The following is a 24,300-nucleotide window of genomic DNA, read 5'->3' on the forward strand; positions in this document are numbered from 1 at the left end:
CTCTCCACTGTTCCTCCAGATAGTGGAGCCTTGACGACACAACAAAATTAGCTTTCGTTTTAAAAGAGGACTTTGGACCTCTGAACAAGGTGCCAGTCCTTTTTCTCCTTTGCCCAAATAAGACGTATCTGATGCTGTCTTCTACTGTTACAGCCATGTCTTGCATATTTCTGTGCCTGGTTTGTGTCCCGTGAAGCACCGATTCCATCTGCAGCTCACCCTCGTGGATCTCCAACAAACTGTTAAATAGGCCTTGCTTCACAAAGCTTTAATTATTCCTGTTGCTTTTCTACTACTGTTTTTCCTTACACTAAACTTTTCATTAATATCTGTCTTTTATTGGTTTTGTGGAATATTGTAAGTTTCTGAGAAACATAATTTTTGGTTTTCAATTTCTGTATGGCACAATAATAACAATAACAGAAATAAATGGTTGAAATATTTATTTTTGTAACGATTTCATATAAAGTACCTGTTCTTTATAATTGAATTCCAGAAATAAATAAACTTTTCCAAAGTTTTTTACACTGAGATGCACCTCGGCATTCAGTTAAGTTAAGGAATGTGCAACACTTTTCACTAGTGTAGATTCCTTCAAGCAGCTGAATCTCTGGTGCTGCCTCTTGTCCTTATTATCTCCTGTTCAGGTCTGAGATTGTTGCATTTGTATTGTTCGACAAACTTGTTTTGAACTTAAGGAAGAATAGCATTAGAGGGGAGATAATGGCACTGTGTATTGTTCGCATGGCCGTGTGAAAATAGTGGGACAGGATCTATTAAATGCAGGCCCATTTCCCACAAGCTGACGCTAACAGTTAGCCACAAACATTAGATAAAGAGCCGAGCTTCCCCGAGCCTTTGTAATTTGTTTGTGTTTTTCTGCTTAATGTACTTTGCTCAATCTTGTTTAGCGATGATGGAAGCTGATAGTCTTATCTCGCCTTGCCAAGGGCATGAGCCCCCACACTCTGCTTGATTTGAACATTGTCCCAATGAAGAACAGGGTGTATTGTTTTGGTCTTTGTTTTCTGACGCTAAAGACATCATTGAACTTATTTGCACTAAAGTTTTTGGTATCGGGTTTTCCTTTAAATAAATTTACAGTGATCATAATTGTATTTTTGCATTTCCCGTTTTTACCCTCTGGGTATTTAATCTCTATTTGCCTCATAGCAGGCAACATATTAAGTATTTCAACTCCCTCCCAGTCATCTACTTAACTTTTAGAGGACTTTTGTGTTTTGTTCTGTGAACCACTCCTCCTCAAGAAATATTTGCTGCTGGCCTCATCACCTCCAACAGTTAAATAACATCTATAGAAAAAAAGCCACCGTCTGGAGTATGAACAGTAGGTTAAACCAGCAACGGTGCTATATATTCTTTCTTGTCTCTCTCTGGGGATCAGAGGAGGGGTCAGTCACGTCTTTTGGATCTATGGAGGATGCAGGGCAGAAGAGTTATATCGGCAAAAGCCGGAAATGTGACCTACCTAAAGGAAAAAAGAAAAAACATTTACAGTTTGGAGGTTGTGTGTCTGTGTGTGTATATATGAACAAAAGTACATGACCGTGTGTAGACCCTCCGGACCAGGCGTTTTGTTTTAGGCCATAAAAAACAACTGACATAGTTTACCTCTTGGTGGCATGAGACCCACTATTTGATTTTTGTCCCTCTCACTTTCTGAAAGTAGCTTCCTGTCTGAAATGCTCGAACAAACTTTTTTTCAGCCAAATGGGAATGTTGCTATATGACTGTACTGGGATCATAACTTAGCTAATGCTACAACCTATTTTTGGAATGTTTTAAGATTTTACCAAATATGATGAATTAATTAAAAGCAAACTTTCAGTGACAGTTTTATTTAAACCTGGTGGGAAGAAAGTTTGTTTTCTGGAGCTGCAGATTCATATATCTATATCTTTCTTCTGCTTTTCTTCATTTAGTTTTCACTGTTGGCTGATAAGGAAAGCTTCTTGTCCTTGGCCTGCTGAAACAAAGTGTTAGTGCTTGCTTTGGCTAAAGACCCGTTCCTCCCTGTCTCACAACTGTCTGGGCGTGTGTTTGCATAGCCGCATGTATTTTAAGAGGAAACGTTAATCTCTCTACATTTTCAACCCTGATGGAATTCTGGATTTTCCAGCTGTGATGTATTGCGTATTATTGCTCAGGGTGTGTTGCCGAAAACGATTCTGTCATTGTAAATAAGTTACTTAGCAGGACTTGGCACGTGTGGTTGAATTCTGTGGTGGGCGCTTCGCGAAAATAATTTTTGCCTCTTAAACTTTTTGCATTTTCAATGTAATTTTTTAGGATTTAATGTGAGAAAGGTTGATGCTTTAAGTTTGGACAAATCTCAAGAAGCTTTGTCAGATTAGATGAAGAGCATCTGTGAACATCGCCTTCCATGTTTTACCACACATACCCAATTGTATTTAGGTCTGAACTTTGACTGGGCCATTCTAACACATACGTTATGATCAAAACCATTTTATTGTAGTCCTGGTTTTGTGCTTCGGGTTGTGCTCGTGCTAGAAAGTGAACCTCTACCCGAATCTCCAGTCTTTGGCAGAATCTAACAGGTTTTCTTCCGGGATTGGCCTGTGTTGATCCATCATCCCATCCTTTTGACCTGCTTCCCTGTCTCTGTTTAAGTAAAGCAACCCCAAACCATGTTGCTGCCACCACTATTGTTCACCCTTCGGACTGGGCCATATTTATGAAGATAACATTACACACACAGTTCATGGATATTAAAATAAAGGAGGCTAAATGTAAACATTTTTCAACACCATTTAGTATTTTTCTTCAGTTATGCACCACTTTGTGCTGTTATGTTATATGAAGTCTCAGTAAATTACTCCGTGTTGGAACCTGCACAAACACAATCTCAGCAATAGAATGCCACCGTAGCACCTCTATGAGTAAATTCAATATTTTTCCTTCTTTTTCAGGCACCAATCAGTTCACACTAGCCTCTCACTCCTCACATTTCTGGTTGATGAGCATATAGCGCTCGTCGGCCTGAAGAGACGTGTCATGTCATTTCCTCTGTTGGCTGGTCACACCTGCATCGCAGCCTAAGCAGAGGATTATGCTGTTCTGCAGTCTGCTTCCTCCCTCCACTTCTTCATGTCCTGACCTACATCATCGTTGGAAGTTTATGCACAGCTGGCTTAGTGGGAACTTTGTTTTCCTTGTTTCAGCACTGTGCATGGTTGAGACCTGACACGTGTTGAGTCATCTAGCCAGCCTGTCTGCAAGAGCAGAGGAAGAGACCATCATTCAGCAGCTGCTTCCAACACACAGCAACACCAGCATACCAAAGGGAATTTGTTTTTGAAAGGCTTTCCAAACAAGAGTTTGACTAATATGTGTTTTATACAGGCACCTGCTAAGCCTCCATGTCCTTTTTGTATTGTTTTTTTTATAATTGAAACCTTTAGTAGATACTCTTGAATCAGAATAGAATTTGTTAAACTTTGAATGTTTATCATGTATTATAATTTAAAAACGCTCCAAATATTTCTTGTGTATAGTTTTCCACATGCTCCTACTTACCTCTGTCCTTACTCAGGCTGTCACTTTGTACCTTACAGAAAGATAAAGAGGAACAAATAAGCAGTCTCCTTCTTTGCTGAGCCTCCTGTCATTTTAGTACGTCTAAGCTTTCAAGGCACCTCATCGAGCCCCAGGACTTTGTCAGTATTCCATCAAATGAGATCGCTTAACCCTAACAGGCCCCAACTCTGCACTGCATCCACTTTAGGTGCAACAACAACCCCCATCTCAATGTCCCCACTGTGGAGACAAGCACAGGAGAACAATCCCATTACATTAAAACGGGTTCAGAGAGCATCTAATGCGGACAACATTAAAACTGTGTCACATACTGTCACTTACATGATGGATGCTGGGAAGGTGGGGCAGAAAGGAGGCCGGATGGGGTGGAATGTTGAAGACAAGGGGGATGTGGGATTTAAAGCTATGGGGTCAGACGTGGTGATAATGTGATGTTGTGATTGCAGCATTGGGGAGGAGGAGACAGCATGCCCTTGCCCTTGTGCAAACTGTCATTCAAAGCACTTTAATTGAATTCCTCCAGCTTCTCCAGTTTCCCACTAAACTGATAGCACTTTAATTTAACAGAGGGCTTTGGATTTTTTGATGGTCAGGACATTCCGGAAAAGTTCGAAATTTGAGTTGGCAGTTTCCAATACTACAGTGCCACAGTTTGTAGCACTGTTGCCTTGCAGCATGAAGATCCTTTGTTCAAATCCCGGCCCGCGGCCTTTCAGCACAGAGTTTGCATGTTCTTCCCGTGCATGCGTGGGTTCTGTCTAGGTACTCTGGCTTTGTCTCACAGCCCAAAAACATGACTTTTAGGTTACCGGTAATTGTTTTTTTTCTAAAATTGCCCTTAGGTACAAGTGTGTGTGTGCATGGCTGTCTGCTCTGTGTCTTTGCGCTGCACTGTGATGGGGACTTGTCCAGGGTCTACCCAGTCTCTTGCCAGTGACCCTGCAAATGGGTATGGACGAATGGATGGATATTTCCAATTTGGGTATAAATATTTAGATTTCCTGATTTAAATGCCCTTTGCCATTGTCTAAAGGTTCCATCCACCCATTAATTTTTGTAGGTTTCATATTTAAAGCCTGATACCTATAGAACTGTTTGCCATGAATTCATAGTAATCTTTTGTGTTTATACGTTAGAAATAAGCTGTTCCTGTGCATTTTCCATGTCAAAACTCCATCTTTTTCCAGACTGAATTTTCTGTGTAGGAACACTGGGTGATAATTTGTTACTTCTGCATTTGTAATAGGTACAATCGGGCAGCTCGGGGCTCAGACTAAATCTGGTATTTTGGAAAACCACCATTCTGCAAATTGGAGCTTTGTATTGTTAGAGTGTATAATTAGAAGCTCATTGTGACAGCCATTCAGAGAGCATTAATGAGGGTTCTGATGGATTCCATATGAATATGAATATTGAATTTTTAATATTTTATGGCTTTCTAATTGCCTTGGTTGCTGTTAATGGCTTTGGCTGTTACACATTTCCCTGACTGAATATCTAGCCAAGTGAAAAGAGAAAATGCAGCTTCCCTCAGTCAGATTTTTGTATGTATCTTTAGCACAGATAGATGGTGTCTGAAGGCATGTCTGTGACCGTGAATACATTTGAACCAGTCTTTTACTCCCTTACAAAGATAAATGTACATATAATTATAAAATACATCACACACGCTACCTGATTTAATGTTTAATGGCTGTATCGTTTCTTTGTGGAGCAAGTCTGTTGGCCTTAATCTTTTTCACAGCTGACATCCAAATAACTCATGCCTCTCCATCTTTTTCACAGGAGACATCGGATGTGTGGGAAGAATTAGTTTAATGAATTTGACAATTAGCAATACAATTTAATGACTGCATGGAGCTAAGTATCCTGATGGACATAGCTGGGGGACTAAGGGCCTCCATTGCTGTGGGCCATAGATCCTCATTAATAGCTTCTCTCCCTGTCTGAGAAGACATGGGAAGTCAGGCCATCCCAATCTGCAGCCTGCCTTTGATGGAGCTCCTGTGGGTTTGGACTGCTGCACACCACCATGGCAGAATATGCCTAGGAAGGAGCTGATGTAGGGCCCTAATGCCTGAGCAAGGGTAGGGTCATTTATATCCAAACTAATATGAAAAAAGTAAAAGAACACAGAAAATTGCCTTCAAAAGATATTCATACCCCATAATACTTATACATATTACAACCACAAATTTCATTGTATTTTATTGGGATTTTATGCAATAGACCAACAGAAAGTCCTCCATAATTGTGAGGTGGACGGAAAATGATGCATGGTTTTCAACCAATATCTGAAAATCTGCATATGCTTTCAGTCCCTTTTTCTCTAATAACCCTAAATGGAAATTCAAAGTGACCCTTTCATTTTAAGAGTCACCTAATTATTAGATGTGTCATCTGTATGTACAGTACAGACCAAAAGTTTAGACACGCCTCATTCAAAGAGTTGTCTTTATTTTCATGACTATGAATATTGTAGCTTCACACTGAAGGCATCAAAACTATGAATTAACACATGTGGAATTATATACTGAACAAAAAAGTGTGAAACAACTGAAAATATGTCTTATATTCTTCAAAGTAGCCACCTTTTACTTTGATTACTGCTCCACACACTCTTGGCATTCTGTTGATGAGCTTCAAGAGGTAGTCACCTGAAATGGTTTTCACTTCACAGGTGTGCCCTGTCAGGTTTAATAAGTGGGATTTCAAGCCTTATAAATGGGGTTGGGACCATCAGTTGTGTTGTGCAGGAGGTGGATACAGTACACAGCTGATAGTCCTACTGAATAGACTGTTAGAATTTGTATTATGGCAAGAAAAAAGCAGCTAAGTAAAGAAAAATTAGTGGCCATCATTACTTTAAGAAATGAAGGTCAGTCAGTCCGAACAATTGGGAAAACGCTGAAAGTGTCCCGAAGTGCAGTCGCGAAAACCATCAAGTGCTACAATGAAACTGGCTCACATGAGGACCGCCCCAGAAAAGGAAGACCAAGAGTCACCTCTGCTGCGGACGATAAGTTCATCCGAGTCACCAGCCTCAGAAATCGCAGGTTAACAGCAGCTCAGATTAGAGAACAGGTCAATGCCACACAGAGTTCTAGCAGCAGACACATCTCTAGAACAACTGTTAAGAGGAGACTGTGTGAATCAGGCCTTCATGGTAAAATAGCTGCTAGGAAACCACTGCTGAGGACAGGCAACAAGCAGAAAAGACTTGTTTGGGCTAAAGAACACCAGGAATGGACATTAGACCAGTGGAAATCTGTGCTTTGGTTTGATGAGTCCAAGTTTGAGGTCATTGGTTCTAACCACCGTGTCTTTGTGTGGCGCAGAAGAGGTGAACGGATGGACTCTACATGCCTGGTTCCCACCATGAAGCATGGAGGAGGAGGTGTGATGGTGTGGGGGTGCTTTGCTGGTGACACTGTTGGGGATTTATTCAAAATTGAAGACATACTGAACCAGCATGGCTACCACAGCATCTTGCAGTGGCATGCTATTCCATCCGGTTTGCGTTTAGTTGGACCATCATTTATTTTTCAACAGGACAATGACCCCAAACACACCTCCAGGCTGTGTTAGGGCTATTTGACCAAGAAGGAGAATGATGGGGTGCTGCGCCAGATGACCTGGCCTCCACAGTCACCGGACCTGAACCCAATCGAGATGGTTCGGGGTGGCTGGACCGCAGAGTGAAGGCAAAAGGGCCAACAAGTGCTAAGCATCTCTGGGAACTCCTTCAAGACTGTTGGAAAACCATTTCAGGTGACTACCTCTTGAAGCTCATCAACAGAATGCCAAGAGTGTGCGGAGCAGTAATCAAAGCAAAAGGTGGCTACTTTGAAGAACCTAGAATATAAGACATATTTTCAGTTGTTTCACACTTTTTTGTTCAGTATATAATTCCACATGTGTTAATTCATAGTTTTGATGCCTTCAGTGTGAAGCTACAATATTCATAGTCATGAAAATAAAGACAACTCTTTGAATGAGAAGGTGTGTCCAAACGTTTGGTCTGTACTGTAACTTAATCTCAGAACAAATCCAGTGAATTCTTCAGAGGTTTGTAAGAGAACATTAGTGAACAAACAGCACCACGAAGACCAAGGAACACAACAGACTGTTCAGGGATAAAGATGTGGGGACCTTTAAAGTAGACTAAGGTTATAAAACAGTATCCTATAAACATTTCGCAGAGCACTGTTCATCCAAAGGATTGAACAGCTGGTCAGAGTTATAGGCTGGATCAAGCTAAATACAGGAGAGAAACCAGCTAGGAGCTTACTTTTTAGCAAGACAAAACTACCAAACATACAGCCAGAGCTGCAATGAAATGGTTCAGATCAAAACCATATTCATGTTTTAGAATGGCCCAGTCGAAGTCCACAACTATATCAAATTAGCATCTCACCCTTCTGAGAACTATTGCCCTTATTACTAATACCGCTCAGGTTTCATCTCTAACACAGTCCAATCATTGTTTTGTCAGAGAAGCTCTGACTTCTTATAAAGTTTTTACTTTTAACTTTAAGTTTTTTTTCAGCTGTTCTAAAAAGTCAAAATCAGTTTTTATTGAAGTGTGAATTCACCAAGCAGTCATTTCTAATCTACTCCTTATTCAAAATATTTAATCCTATGTCTTGGAATAGACTTTGTAAAACAATTTTCAGAGCAGTGCTAGCCCTCATCATTCCAGCCTGTCTCCTGACGATTCTGTAGTGGCGACAAAAACACAGTCATATCCAAAAATAATCATTTCCCAAAGACATCCCCAAATGCTCCAGTAGCAAGAGTCTGCACTGTAAACAGAAAGGGATGTATAAGAAATACATCTCATGTTATAATTAGTGGTGAGTAGGCTGTAAGGCTGTGTGATGGGATGTAATGAGAGCCTGGCAAAAAAAAGAGGTGCCATTTAATTAGACGAGGCAGAGTTGAACCTTAGAGGTCCAAGTACCCACAACCGCCTGCCTCCTGAGAGAGGGGAGATAGAGGGAGACAGATGGACTAAAATACACAAAGAAGCTGTTGTTTGTTGTTGCTCTGGCGCTCTGATACTCTTGTCAGGTCCTGCCAAGTTTAAAGCCGAGGGACTAAATTGGTGTTGATGTTGCACGCTCCTTTACAAACTCTCTCCTTTGTGAATCTTCTCAGCTTTCTGTCTGTCCTCCCTAATTCCACTCTTTGCCTCGTAATTTGCCTCTTTAGAGAGTGACAGTTGCATTTAGGCAAAAGGTTATCATTGTATTAGAGTGGTGTTTTCCTCGAGGCTTACCTAGAATTACATGACACCGCCTGCAGCCACCTTTCCTACTATGCTGGCCTGAAATGTTATCAGTCTGACTTAATTACTGTCACCGGGCAATAAGATTGACTCTAATGTATGTTCTGGTCCTGAACTCTCTGGAGAGATTTTTAGAACTTAAGGAAAATCCCTTCTTAAGATATGTCTGTGTTTGACTCTGTGTTCAGCTTAATACCTCACATCCTCTGCTGCACAGTTAGTACAGTGCACATGCACAGAGCACATCCTTTATCTGATTAGCTGGCATGCCTATGTGGAGCTGTGTGAGCGTGTTTGCTTGTGCCTCTGAGCTCAGCATCAGGCCCCAGGCAGGGCATGGATTTCATTTAGGAAAGTATCAAAGCTTTACACGCTGTTCGCTTTAATCAGCATGTTTATCAGGCAGAGAAAAATTGCAGGAAGAGACCACAGGGAGAGGGAGGGTCGTGGAGGAGGAGAAGAAGGAGGGGGGGTGGGGGGGTTATCTTAAGGACCAGTAGCCAGGGAAATTGATAATGGCTACAAGGTAATTTACTGGAGGCCTGGGCCTCCCTCCACTGCTTCTACCCTTGCCTCTCATTCTAATTACAGCCCATGTAATGTTCTAATGAATCTGCAGGTGTGTGTGGGTAAAGGAGGGGGGCCATGGAGGCATTTGTGAGGATGCATGTCCATCAGCATGTAGCTCTTGCTTGTGAGAGTGTGTGTTCGTGTGTGTGTTTGAGTGTGTCACTCCAGATCAAGCCTGTTTTCCTGTAAGAAGATTGAACGCATCTCAAGGCTGCGCCAGCATCTCTCAAGTGTATTGTTGTCCCACAGTTTTTGAAGATTGACTATGATATGAAGAGCAATTAGATCCGCCTTTAGCAATATTAAAGAAACATGCCACTCACAGAAGGAAAGTTTAGCTGTTGCTTCAAGTCATCAGTGTGGCTCCATCTTTTGGCTGGATGTGCAGAGGGTGGAAGGTTTGGACCAGATGCAGATCTGTGCTTATACAGTTGCGTCTCAGCAAATTAGAGTATTATCAAAAAGTAAATTCTGAAATTCAGTTAAAAAAGATTTTCATCACACAGATTCATTACACACAGAAACTGTGGTACCATAGTAATTAAAGGTATTGGTGCTTTTGGCAGTGTGGCTAGGCACTAAGCCTTGCAGTACAATAAAATCATCGTTCCATAAAGTTTGTCAGCAAAAGGTAGTACGACAAGCTCTAAAAAATAAAACAAAATCCACCCCAGATCATACTTGACTAGATATTTCACACTGGGCCTCAAGTAACTTTCTCTGCCTCTCCACTCTTCATCAAGACTGTTGAACCTTGATTTCCAAATGAAATTCAAAATGTTTGAAAAGAGAACTTTGGACCAACGAGCTACAGCCCATTTCTTCTTCTCCTCTACCCAGGTGAAATTCTTCTGAACATCTCTGTGGCTTAATACAAGGAATGCAACAGCTGTAGCCAATGTTCTGGATACGTCTGTGTGGGGTGGCTCTTGAATCTCTGACCTGAGCTGCATTCCACTTTTTGACAATGTCCCCAAACCCTTGCTTCTCAATCTTCTCTAAGCTGTGGCTTTCTGTGTTGCTCTTGCAAATTTTTATCGTTCCTGTAACACTTTTAGATTCCATTTGAGTTTAGAAAAGGACAGTTTGCACTCCTCATGGAACTAAATACAAGTTTATTTTGACTTTATGATAAAAAAATGAATCATAATGGCATTTTCTTCGTCTGTTTGTGCTTACAGGAAAAGGAGTCCATTGAGGCTGTGTCTGTAGGAGCCATTCTATCCGATTACCAGAGGGTCCGTGTGGAAAATGTGTAAGTCAAACACTGGAGATTTATAACAGCAAAGCTTACTTGCTCCTCTGAACTCAAGTGAGGCACATTCTGTGGTCCACCAAAGGAAAACGGTACGTGTTCCAGTTTTTAGCTCACTTGTGTGCCTAAACTAAACTAAGACAGGGTTCTATTTAAACACACACACGCATGTACACACATTTGTTTTGTTTATGCTGTTTTTATTTAGACTAGTTTCATTTTAGTGTTTGTGTTTTCATGGGGAGAAGGGGTTTTAAATGGAAATTTAAAATTTAAAATGTTAGCATGTTTTCTTCTTTTTTTTTTTCTCCCAAGTTTTTCCCTGCCTAGTCTCTGTTTTTTTCTGCGCACAGCACAAAAGCTACGCTTTTAATAACAAACATTAAATTAAGTTCATCGTATTTGTGATCTAGAGACACAACCACATTTATTGGCAACACTGGTAAAGATGTACAATTTCAAAAGCAAACTGTAACAGTAAAAATGTAGAAATACCAGCCTTTTAATTGAGTCCCATTATACTGGAAAATAAGAAATCCCCACATTAAGATTTTTTTTCTACATATGAAATCACATGTGCCTCAATTTTGCTCTGTCCACAGTCCTCGCCCCTCTCCTTAATCGCTTCTCTTTAGCTCCACTCACAGTTTTTCATGGAGGAGAGGTGGTTTTGTGTCTGATAAACCATGTCTGTGCTGATTTTGCCATAGGCTTTGGATCATTTTCCTGCCAAAAGAGACAGTGAAGATTTTAAGTTTGCTAGCAGAGTGTACCTGATTGTTATTTGAAATGACCTGGTATTTAAAACGGTACATGATGCCATGCTTTCTGACAAGGGTCTGTCTAACGAGGGTCTACTTCTGCTATTTGGAGCAGAACCAGACCCACAGCATCATAGATCCTCCACCACTCCACCGTACTTGATGGCACTACTTTTTCACATATTCACCCTTTGTTTTGATCAGACCAAACCGGATTATTTGTTGCTGAAAAACTCAGTGTTGGTCTCATCCTGTTAATGCAAATGGTTCCAGTTACACTCCCAGTAGAGAACGGCAAACTCTGCCTGTTGTCATTGTAGGAAATAAAACGTTTTGGGTTTTTTTGGCATCCCTCCCATGCAACTGGTTGGCATGTACATTATGTTGTGGATATTATGGAAATTTATTTAGATTGCTTTATGAATATACACAATATGAATGTCACAAATAACTGTTTGGACTTCAATAAATATTAGCTTATCATAGTTACCTTGCTTTTAAAGCTCTCTGTGCCAGTAATAGATGATGGTTAAAGTCATTAAGAAACTAAAACAAGTTGTTTTATGGCCAAAGCAGCACACGTCAGCCATGAGCGACTTTTTCAATGAAACTATGTTGTTTAGAGGAAAATAATGAATTTAATTACATATTTTTCCAGTGGCTTCCTCAACGGCTCACGGTCTGGGGTCTGTGTTTGCAGTGAGCCCAAAGCAGAAAAACTTTATTGTTTTGCAAAGTACATATTTATTGCATTCCATATCGTCATTGCAACAATCACCAACATTATTACATATCCCAAATTTTCCTAACATTGTGCAACCCGAGTTTTTGGCCAACTTAGTGGTCAGTGGCTAAAATTGATGTGCCTCTATGTGATGTCATATTTATACCCTGGGGAAACTGAAAGACTTGGGCTGTGAAGAAGAGATTCCCAGATACTCTGATCAGCCTAAAAAAGGAAAACATGAAATAAAAAAATAAAAACGCTTTGGTTACATTTATTTTAAAGGGATTGTGTGGGGTACCAAGAATTTAGCCCCTGTTATTTAGTTAAAAACTATTATTCTAAACATGTTTATTTCACACTAATTAAATATGCTCTAATTAAAGGTTGTTTTTCTAAAAAAAAGGTTTTACTGTGAGATTATGCTGTTATTGCAATAAAAGCTGAATTTTTTGCACATTTGTACCAGAGATGCAGACAAATATTGCAACATCTGTAATAGACCCATCTTTGAGGAGTGGACCTTTTGAACAGACAGGTCGGCTCCTGTTACGTCCTCCTTGTTTGTTTCATTTGCATTTGGTTTGATGTTGTAACAAAAGCCCTTAAATGGGGTTTTTTGTTTCCATTAATGAGGCATGAGCTGTGGGCCTATCGAGGGTGACAGCATTTGTGTAATTAGAGAAGGTGCTATGCCAGGATGGGGTTATGAAATTGTTCTGAAGTGGCCAGATATTCAATAATAACCACTTTGCATCCCTTCCACTTGTTTCATAGATGTCTGCGGCTTGGTCTGCAGCCCCTGGCCTACCTGTGGCGCCGAGACCAAGAGTCTCTGCTGTCCGAGATGATTAAGTCTGACCTATATGCCATCCTCATCAAAGTTGCCGCCTTTGGTGAGTTTTTTTTGTTTGTCTTTTGTTTGTGCTCCAGCCAGTTAACATCTGTTCTAGTCGCCTTTTTCCCACCTTTTGTTTCCTTATTCTTGAGGTGCCTAGCTTGTCAGAAACACAGACTTTGGATGAGTAAAAGATGGTGAAAAAAAGTGGTGTAACTAAAGGGAAAGGAGGAGATGAGTGAAGTAATACCCTACTCATTAATCTGTGGCTTAGCGGCGGTGTTGAGACTTGCGCCAGCGGCAAAGAATTGAACCGGAGAACAGTATGAAAAGATAAGAAGCACAGAGGAGGAGGGAGCTGTTATTGTGCTAGAGTATTGGGAGGGTGGGTGGAGAGACGGTTGGCAGTTGAGAAATACTTGTAGGTGATTGCTCCGCACATTAATGCAAGCTGTCAATAACCGGCGCATGTCTGCACCATGTAGGAGAGGCTCACTTAGGCATAGCTCCATTTCTGTGGTCCGTGAAGTGAAGATTAAAATCTTGTGTCTCTCGTTTGCAGTCTCCAACTGCTTCAGCTATGAGGAAAGAGGTTACAATGGAGTCACATGCTCTCTTCTTGCCTGTTTTGGAGCCTGAGGACAGAAAGATCAGATTACTGTAAAACAGTAGGGATAGAACAAAGGTTTTCCTGTTTTCTTCTCTCAAGTACATGATGTCAGGATCTGTACCTATATCTACTTCATGGTGCAGCTGGATCCTCTTTGACTGTTCCAGTGACAAATGATTATTATGGCTACAAATGTTTCTTTTTTCTCTTAAATTACTTGCAGGGGGTGATCATTATACACACCCTGTTTAGGTGCTGTTAAGTGCTTGTTGTCACCTTTGGAAGCAATCAGTCGAATGAGGGTCTGCAGCTGACTGATGACCTGTGGAGCTGATTTACATGTTTGGGATATTCTGATTATCTTTTAACACTGCTCAAATAACTTCTCATGGTTGAGGAATAATGTTAAATTCATGTTTGCAAGATTTTCTTTTCTTTTTAGATTAAACAAGCTGGACAGATTTTGCTTTAAATCAATGTTACATTTAGTTTAAACCATAATATGTAAGTGTATATATATATATATATATATATATATATATATATATATATATATATATATTGACCCCTTTTCAGTCTATATACAGACTGACGAGGGGTTCAATGGAACTGTCAAATGTACTTTTTGTAAGAACTTGCACATATGGATATTAAGTTCCTCATCTACCGTTTGTAATCCAGATGTTTTCCAATGAAAGAAATGTTTTTGTTAAGAAGTCAGCCCACTCTTAAGATGTGTCACCCTGTAACTCTGGTATCCTGCTAAGCTTTCTAATCTAAACACAACTTGGTCTGAAAGCAAATTCCCAAAATATTTTAAAAGATTATAATTAGAATAGAAGATCACCTCGGGTGCCTTCAAGTGTATGTCTTGGCCTCCGTGCTGAAGATGTTTGTGTGAGTTGGTGTATGTGTGTGTTTTGGCTACAGGTAAGGCGAGCAGATCGTATCAGGCCTGACTTCTCACCTGTCCCAGGGCAGTAGTAATTAGAAAGGAGAGAATTGAATGGAGGGACATGCGCCAAAGGCGTTTTAGGCAGCCCTCATAATTGCAGCTTTAGTGGGAGCAGGTCTGAGCAGTGAGGTGTGCTGTTTAGGGGAGATTGGGTAACAGAAGGGCGTACCTGGTGGGCTTCGTTTTTTGTATGTTTGTGTGTGGTAGAGAAAGAAAATGAGTCTTTGAGGGATTTGCTTCTGCAGACCTTTAGAAAAGGGGGTGGGGGACTTTCCTGGGGCAAAGGTTAAATCTGCATCTGAAATCCCAACTGCTTATGATATTCTGTAGAAGGCTGGAAAGTTTTTCCCCTTTGGTTCTCAGAAATGAGAAGTCATTCAAGATTTATTTTCCATCATTAGTTTGTCCAGTTGACCAAGATTCCACTAACTCCAGAAATTCTTGACGTGCATCTGATTATATGCAGATTGATCCTCAAAGTCAGTCTTCTTGAAAGCATATTTGTATGCTGATGACTATGTAAAACCTTTTTTTTAAGATGCCAACTCTCATAGTGGGGAGAAAGTTCAATCACCCAAGTTTATGCAAATGAGTGCTAGGAAATGCTTCTAATTAAAGGAAAATGTGTTGTGTGGTTCTGGAGCTGTCTTTTTAAAATGCAATATCTCTTGTGCTGACTGTGCTAATTGGCATTTCTAAAAGGTAATATAAAATATTCATGTGATTAGATAATTGATTGATCAGTGCAGGTATGTACCAGGGCATAGGTTCAGCAGTTAATTGGTCCTGAGCTGCAGGAAAAATTGGCACGTGTAAAATCCAGATCTGTCTGCATGACTTAAATGCTACCTTTGAACTACCAAAAAAAAAAAAAAGAATTTAGTATATCCTTAAGGACAATTAATAGCTCGTAGCTTTTAATTAAGCTCAGATGGTTTCAGAAGATAATGAAAATGACACTTATGTTATATAAAAATTATAAAAGATATTTTTCCTTTTCTTTTGTTATCTTCCTAATTAAAAATTTTAAATGCGCTGTCACAGTAGAGAAAAAAAGATGAGTCTTTTCCTAGAAGTACAGAAACAAACGGTTGCAAATTTGTATTTAATATATTTTTTGCAAATATTGTGTAAAATGTTTTCCCAAAAATAGATTTAAAGTTTGTGTTTACTTCTTTATCATAAGTGCCAGTGGTATAAAGGTATTAGATTGTGAAGGATTAAACTTTGGATATCTGTGCTGTGGAAAATGCAGATGTAATTTGCAATAGAAAGGGAAAACCACTGTGATACGTGGAACATCATTGAATTTGTTGAATGGTGGATGTGAGCTAATGGATCTAGATTCCAAGCATTTTTCATCCTTTACACTGGTGTGAAAGAGAGGCTGGACTGGCTTCTGCCGATGAGGATGAGAGAGTTTGGTGTGAATGAGCTTGGCTGGTCAGTTCTCAACCCGATAGAGCGCCTTTGGGATGAATTGGAGCGGAGACTGAGAGCAAGGCCTTCTTTCTATTCACTGATAAATGTGCTTCTGGAAGATGCTGGAATTGTGTGGAATTTTGAAATGAAAATTGTACATTTTGCTGAAATCTATACATTAACTGTCTGATCGAATATTTTCTCTTAGGATAAAGAATGTGTTGACTTTGTAGAACATGTTAACCAAAAAATGTGGGATAACAAAAATAAGAATAAATGGATTTCATAGAGCCCTCTATAAGGCAGGTACTGTCCATTAGTGTTCTGTGCTCCTTTGCAGACACATCGGTATTATTTTCATCACTTACTTTTAGTTGATGAACATTGTTTATATTGTGAGTGTGCACGTTAACTGTGAGTGGTTGTGGTCAATCTTATAAATTACAATAAAATTTTATGTTTGGCCAAACAGTGTGCTAAACGTTGGCAACATTGCCCAAATTGGTACATATTTGCTCAAAAAAACATTTTTTGGCCTTAATGCTCTTCAAGTCTATGTTTTTAGATTGGTTTAAAAAAAGTGTGACATGATATTTTTGCCATATCCTACCCCTGTATGATGTATAGTATAGAACTGCCAGTATATGAGTGAACACAAAGGTTCAATGCTGCACACTTGACTGAAGTTTATTTCTTTTATTTTACTTTTTTTTTTTTTTTCTGAAAATAAGATTACGTCCTGATGGGATTGCAGCAAAATTCATGCTGCCTTATTTTGCTTCTCACACCAACAGAATTTGAGATAAGAGCTTGACAAATTTCACACATCCTGTTAATCTTACCATCCTTTATGCTGTACCACTTCCCTCTTCTCCTTTCTTATTTCGCTTCTATAATCATCTGTCTGCCTTGCAAAGATTAGGTGATAGTGAACATCTATTGTTTTGGCAAAGGGTCTTTTAGAACATTGTTTAAAGGCTGATACGGCTCACCTATGAGGGAGGAGATGCTTATTTCATCCATTTAAAGGCTAAAATGTTACACATCATGAATCCAATTTTCTCTGCATTCTCTCTCTACAGGCAGGGATTAAAGCAGAGCTGTCAGCTCGCTTCACCACATCTTAAGACAGCCGTGGATGTTTGCAATACTGCGCTTAGCTCAGTTTAGACAGTATCTAGAATCTCCCAGCTTTTTAATTTGGCATTAGGCTCAGTAAGCAAAATCACAAGTAGTTTTAATTAAATAGGTAACCCAGTGCTGCAGGGTTACAAAAATCTACCTTATCAAGGATTGAAAGACTGATCGTGGTCTCTAAAAAGATACGGAGGGAAATTGTGGTCTGGAGATAATTGTGTTTGACTTTAAAAAGGATAGAAGTGAGAGAAGTCTTTTCTCTTGAATGAACTTCTGTTGAGTAAACAACAGATTTTTTTCACAGTTTTTTTAATTATATTGTCAACTTCTGTTGTTTCTTCTTGCTCTGACAGAACAGTTATGGCCTATTGGTTCACAGACAATGGATATCTCATGATATAATTAAGGGTGTGAAGACAGGCATTATGATGGATGGGTTTGTTCAGCCTGCAGGGTGGTGCCTACAGGGCTCATGAGGAGTTTGCATCCATGTTTTACGGACATTAATATCATATTAATTTTCGGGTTTTATAGGTGCCTTTGAACCATTCTTATTTAGGGTGGACTGATTATACAACAATCAAATAATTTTTTTTTAAATACAAAGAATTTAGTGCTCAAGTTTAAATTTATTGTGAATGTTCTCCAAATTTACAGTCATACACACACATACACACATGGACAAAATTGTTGGTACCCCTTGGTTAATGAAAGAAAATCCCACAATGGTCACAGAAATAACTTGAATCTGACAAAGGTAATAATGAATAACAATTCTATGAAAATGAACAAATGAAAGACAGACATTGCTTTTCAAACATGCTTCAACAGAATTATTTAAAAAAATAAACTCATGAAACAGGCCTGGACAAAAATGATGGTACCCTTACCTTAATATTTTGTTGCACAACTTTAGCAAGGAGGGTGATCTGGTGAGATACCTCACTCATGTTTCAGAGAACCGGGGTTAAATCCTTAACCTAAAGTTCTCTTTCAACATTTGTTTCGGTATCTCACTATGGGATATTTCTGCTCCCATATTGCCAGATAAGCTCACTCGAAGACCAACAGATGCATCCTGCATTCATGGCAATGTGGAACCCACACCCAGAACCGTGTGAGCCAGTGCGGGCCTGGTGGCATCCAGTTTATAGAACCTAGTGAAGGTGTGAGGGGTCGTCCAGCTGGCAGCCTCATATATTTCCTCCACAGGTATACCCTGGAACAATGCCCAGGATGAGGCCACACCACGAGTGGAGTGAGCCCGCAGACCTGCATGGGGTGCAAGGCCTCTGCTCTCATAAGCTATAATAATAGCCTCCACTACCCAATGCGAAAGACGTTGCTTTGTGAGAGGCTTTCTTTTATGTGATGAAGCCCACAACACAAACAGCTGCTCTGATTTGCGAAAATCCGCTGTTTTTTCCACATATAACCGCAGAGCTCGTACTGGGCAGAGTGTATGCAGTCGTTCATGCTCCTGAGAGGAGAATGGTGGTGGGTAGAAAGCCATTAATTCAAGGGCACGGCATGGCAGAGCCGTAGCAACCTTAGGTATAAAGGCAGGATTAGGTTTCAGTAAAACCCTTGACTCATCCAGAAACTGCATACAGGACAGGTTAGCTGAAAGCGCTTGAATGTCACTCACACGCTTAGCAGAAACCAGAGCAATCAATAAGGCCGTTTTAAAGGAAAGCACTTTGAGCTCAACCTGCTGCAACGGTTCGAACGGTGCACGTGACAACGCATCGAGTACCATAGGTAAATCCCACGAAGGAGTGAGGCTCCTCGACACTGGACGGAGCTGTGGTGCACCTTTCATGAATTGACACACCAGGGGGTGCTGCCCCACTGTTTTGTCACCAAAGCCAACGTGCCAGTCTGAAATAGCAGCCAGGTACACCTTCACAGTGGAAAAAGCCAAGCCTTTATACAACAGTGCCTGCAGAAAAGTTAAAACGTCCGACACAGGGATTTGCATTACGCTCACCATAGGTTTTGCGCACCAACCCACGAATGCCTGCCATTTACCCTCATACACGTTACACGTGGAAACGGCCCTTGCATTTTGAATTGTGTCAATAACGTTCTGGGGAAGCCCACTGGCAGCCAGATTTAACCCCTCACAGGCCAGGCCCATAGGGCCTTGCGCTCCGGATGCGGATGAAATATTTCTCCGCGTGCCTGCGTCAGGAGATCTCTGCGGAGGGGAAGCTGCCATGGCTCGCCGTGTAGCATCTGAAAAATCTCCACTAGCCAATGTTTCCCTGGCCAGCGGGGAGCTATCAGAATGAGTGAGTGTTTTCCCTCTCGCACCCTGGTGAGAGTAGGAATGATCAGTTCCAGCGGGGGAAAGGCGTACAGTAGGACCGGTGGCCATTTGTGCGCTAGAGCATCCAGTCCAAGTGGAGCCTGTCGCTCTGTCAGTGAGAAAAACATCGGACACTGAGGGTTTTCCCCTGATGCGAAGAGGTCGACCTCCGCTCGGCCGTACCTCCTCCATATCTGGGACATCACCTCGCTGTGGAGTTTCCACTCTTTGTAGCGGGGATTGCCCCTTGACACCTCTGTTCATTACCCCTCGCACGTGAGTTGCTCTCAGCGACAGCAGGTGTGAGCTGGTCAAGATTATCAGTCTGTATGCCAGCTCGTGTAAATGACGTGAGCGCAGACCCCCCTGTCTGTTGATGGAAGCAACCACTGTTGTGTTGTCCGTTCTGACTAAAGTGTCTCAGTGCCAGCATCACGGCCAGGAGTTCCAGACAATTTATGTGAGCTGTCTGTGTTTGTGGACTCCGAACGCCGTTTACCATCATCCCCTCGTGAGTGGCTCCCCAACCTGTCAGCGAGGCATCTGTGGTAATTACCTTCCTCGTCAGGATGGTTCCCATGGTAATGCCGGTGTTGAGAAAACCGGGGCGCTTCCACGGGCTCAGCGCGCGTGCACATATGAGAGAAACCAGGACGCTGCGGTGAGCATGGCGTGTGGGGCTCAAGCTGAGTGACGCCACCCTTCTCTGAAACGGGCGCATGTGTAGTCGGCCGAGTGTGATGACCGCCAGCGCAGATGCCATCAGACCCAACAGTCTGAGGCATAATCTGAATTTCTCCTGTGTGCCTCTGCAAAAGAGTGCCAGACAACCCTGAAAGGCTTTTACTCGGTCCGCTGAGAGGCGCGCTCTGAACACGGCTGAATTCAGGGACAGGCCAATGAAGGTGATTGTTTGTACTGGGGTTAAAATGCTCTTTTCCCGGTTTATTGTGAATCCCAGAGCTGTCAGATGTAAAGTAAGCATCTCGGCGTGCATCATGAGCTCCTCTAAAGACTGAGCTGCAATCAGCCAATAGTCTATATACGTCACCAGACGCATCCCCCTTCCCCTCAGAGGTGCGATGGCTGCCTTTCGCGAACACACGAGGGCTTAGTGAGAGGCCAAAAGGAAGTACCAGATACTCGTATACCTTTCCCTGAAACGCAAATCTGAGGTTTTTTCTGTGAGGGGGGTATATAGGGATATGGAAATATGCGTCTTTCAAGTCTATGGAGACAAACCAGTCTCCTTGACGCACAAACCTTATCAGAGCTGCGTGTGTTAGCATCCTGAACGAATACCGATATGTGTTCAGAGCCCGCAGATCCAGTATCGGTCGCAGACTCCCGCCCCTTTTCGGCACGAGAAAGTATCTGGAGTAAAACCCGTCTCTGCTTTGCTCCTGCGGTACCAGCCGGACAGTTCTTTTGTGCTGCAGGGAAATTATTTCCTCTTGCTGACGCGAGCAGACTCTCCCCGGGCGCATGACTGTTCTATGCCCTTGAAATGGGGTGGGGCTGTCACAAATTGGAGCCTGTATCCCTTGGATACAGTCTTTATCACCCAATCTGACGCTCCACACGCTCGCCACAGCTGAGTGTTGTTTGCCAGTGGACCTAAAGGTGTAAACACTGCGCGACACCGGCTGAGGGATCTGCTGTTCCGCTACAACTGCTAGCTGCGCTCCACCCAGGTCTGCTTCTTCCACAGAAAAAGCAGCCTGCTGTGTTAGAGGTAGGGTGAGAGCTCCCCCTTGAGGCCTCATGTGCAGCTGCACAGCCACGTCCTGCCCGTGTGTTATGTTTCACATATTTTTCATGTTTTTTCGTTGTGGCTGCGCCCTCGGCTCCAGGCCTGGATGCGTGCCAGAAAACAACTTTATTGAACATGTTGTGAAGGGGGAAGGTGTTTTTAGACACTGGCATGTGTTTGTGCACTGTTGTGGGCTTTCTGGCCACAGCTGCGGCTCCACTGAGCTCTCGGTGGCTTTGATCCTCCTCCGCTTCGGTCGGCTCTGAACGATGAGCTCCAACGTCGGCTTTGCAGGCCGTTTGAATTGCCTTGAACGTGGTGTTCTGAACTCAAACTGGGACAGGATGTGTCCTGGTAGGGGAGTGCAGGTGTCCGGCAGATCCTGCTCTTCCATCCCGAAGACAGCTCCTTAGGTAGCGCGCCTCTTTTTCTTTGCGCTCACAGTAGCGGAAGGGGTCGCTTGGTTTCCCAGTGTCGCCGGGGGAGCGACTGGCTTCCTTCCCCAAGCACATTTGAGTTTGGTTTGTTTCCCACAGTCCATTGACTCCGGCTGAGGCTGGCGTTTGGGGATGCGGTAGGCCGGTTGAGCCGCCGCTTGAGCAAACGGCACATGGGGTGCTGGGGGGGTGGGGGAGCTGCGCTTTCCTGGGCAGACACAGCTTTAGCGCTTCACCTTCCCTCTTTTTTTCCTCAGCGTTTTTGCAAGGCTGCCACGGTGGGGCCGAATAAGCTCTTCGGGGTCCATGGGGGTGTCGAGGAGCTGGTTCTTCTCTCTTTGAGACAGGCTAGACAGGTTCAGCCATCTAGCTCTCTCCTGAGTGACCATCAGGGCCATGGCTCTCCCGGAGGCTTGGACAGCGCTTCTGTGGAGACGCAGGCATAGGTCTGTCACCACGCACAATTCGTCCCACAAATCGGCCATCGGTGTGCCAGTCATCTGCTCCTGTAACTCCGCTTGGTAAGCGAGGAGAAGAGATGAAGCGTTTAAGGCTTTAACAGATGCAGGCACCGCCTTGTAGCTTTTCTCATTCAGAGCGGACTGAAAAGAATCAGCTTTGAACGGAAGGGTGGGTCCTGCCGCTGTCATGGCTGACTTCCGCAATGGGAGCAGGTGAGATGCCAGCAGAGGTTCGACGGGAGGCAGATGTGAAAAACCGCCGGCCTCCATGCCCATCCAGTCCAGCGCCGACCCTCCCAGGGCGGGGTTCTTGGCTGTGAGAGGATTGCTCCAGGACCGAGTTGCTTCCTCGAGGCACTCGGGAAAGACCGGCAACAGCGTTCTGCTGGAAGATTTGGCTCTCGTAAGCCGCTTCCCCTCATATCGAGATGTGGTAGTTTCGGTGAGGGTGTCCGGCCACTCGATGCCCAGCTTCTTTGCTGCCCTTCTGCAGACATCATGCAGGTCCGTTGCAGTCGGGTTTTGGGAACCGCAGCGACTGGTCTCATCCGTCACCGAGGGCTTTGCAGCCGACGGGATGGCATAAGGCCCGCAGTCCAGCTCGTCGTCGTCAGACCCAAGACTGATGGACTCCACTTCAGATTCGGACTCAGCATTAGCAAGAGTGCTGAAAACTGGAAGTGCGGCCTCGTCTTCCTGTGGGTCAGTCAGTGGCACGACAGCGTCGAGCTGATCACCCCAACTGGCTCCAGCCAAAGTGGGCTCTCTCTCATCAGTACCAGGAAGCTCAGGTGGCGGGGGATTGGCTACCCCCATCATAGGATAATCCTCCGACAAGCTAGCTTGGCGTGCTAGCCTGCGCCGACGAGATTTAAGGGAGAGCCGGGCACAGTGCTCGCAGCTCGCTGGTGACGCTAACGTGTCCTGGGCATTTGGCAGCCCCAGACACGAAGCACAGACAGAGTGGGTATCTGCCCCAGCTATGAGATTGCCACATGTGCAGGTTCTAGATGGTGGTTTGACTCTGTTCATGGTGAGAACGAGTGCAAGTTACACAACTTCGTAAGCTTCGTTAAGATTGCAGCTAGTTTGGTGACCAGTTGCAGCGCTGCTGTTTGGCGACAGACCAGCGTTGAAAAGGACTCAGAACGGTCGAGCACAGTTATTGAGAAGCGCTCGGCGGCTGAGTTGTTGGCTCGCTCTGTGAACAGTTAAGCTAACTCAAGTTACTGTAATGACCGTCTGAGAGGTGCTTCTGGGAGCAAGAAGAGGTGTTAGGCTGAAGATCACCTACGTGATGCCGGCTTCTATACTGGGAGGAAGTCCCTCCCATGGGAGCGGACGTCACTTCCGCCTGCCAGTCAAGACTGGCGTAATGTAATAGAGCTTCTGGGGGACAGGCGCTGGAAGCGTGTCCCTTAGTGAGATACCGAAACGAATGTTGAAAGAGAACCTTTTGAGGCCATCACTGCAATCAAACGATTCCTATAACAGACAACCATTCACAGTGCAAGACCAGATAAAATATTATTTTAATAGACTAATGTTTTAAACCTTTCAGTTAAATACTCTTTAGTATCAAGCTCGTGTTCTTACCGGTTAGCAGTTGAGCTGACATAAGAAGCTGATAGCTAAGCACCAGAATCAAACACATACCTTTAAAATACCAGGGTTAATAAAAGGGTTAAAATGCATAAGTGCGGACGGCGCATTATGATCAATGTTCTGTTTAAAATCACCCTTTTGATAAAGTTTGTCTTAACTTTAAAAACACAAACAAAGAACACAAACTGAACATGTGTGCTGCAGATATTCTGCTAGCACCAAGATAGCTGAGTTCAACACAAACAAAACCAAACTTCATAAAATGAAAAACATTTAGATCATTTCAATCTAAATCCTTTTATTTCTCTGTCTCTGCCCAAACACTTAACCTCATGAACCGTGGTGAGGAACGTTGTCCAAGGCGGCGAAGTTTGAAGAAATGTCCACAGTCTTTAAACGGTTAGCTTCCAGCTAACTTCTGTAGCTGTGGATGAAAGACGGCTCGTTGTGTCCGCCAACTACACTGCACGTTAACACGGTGACGCGGCTCCTGTTGTCCTTCTCTCAGACAGGGAAAACCGCTCCGCTCGGCTTCGTAGTGACCGTGTCTCTGTAGGGAACTTCTCTGGGACAGTTTGCTTCTGCAGGCCTC

General features: G+C 42.9%; 1 protein-coding gene across 1 annotated transcript in view; it reads left to right on the plus strand.

Annotated features, from left to right (window-relative positions):
- dph6 (diphthamine biosynthesis 6) overlaps positions 1-24,300 on the plus strand; it is a 93,614-nt gene that overhangs the window by 11,803 nt on the left and 57,511 nt on the right. The window contains exons 4-5 of the mRNA XM_047346241.1: positions 10,621-10,694; positions 12,957-13,075. Of these exons, the coding sequence (XP_047202197.1) occupies positions 10,621-10,694; positions 12,957-13,075 (193 nt within the window). The remainder of the gene's footprint in view (positions 1-10,620; positions 10,695-12,956; positions 13,076-24,300) is intronic.

The sequence above is a fragment of the Girardinichthys multiradiatus genome, chromosome 19, assembly GCF_021462225.1.
Source record: "Girardinichthys multiradiatus isolate DD_20200921_A chromosome 19, DD_fGirMul_XY1, whole genome shotgun sequence".
Lineage (NCBI taxonomy): Eukaryota > Metazoa > Chordata > Actinopteri > Cyprinodontiformes > Goodeidae > Girardinichthys > Girardinichthys multiradiatus.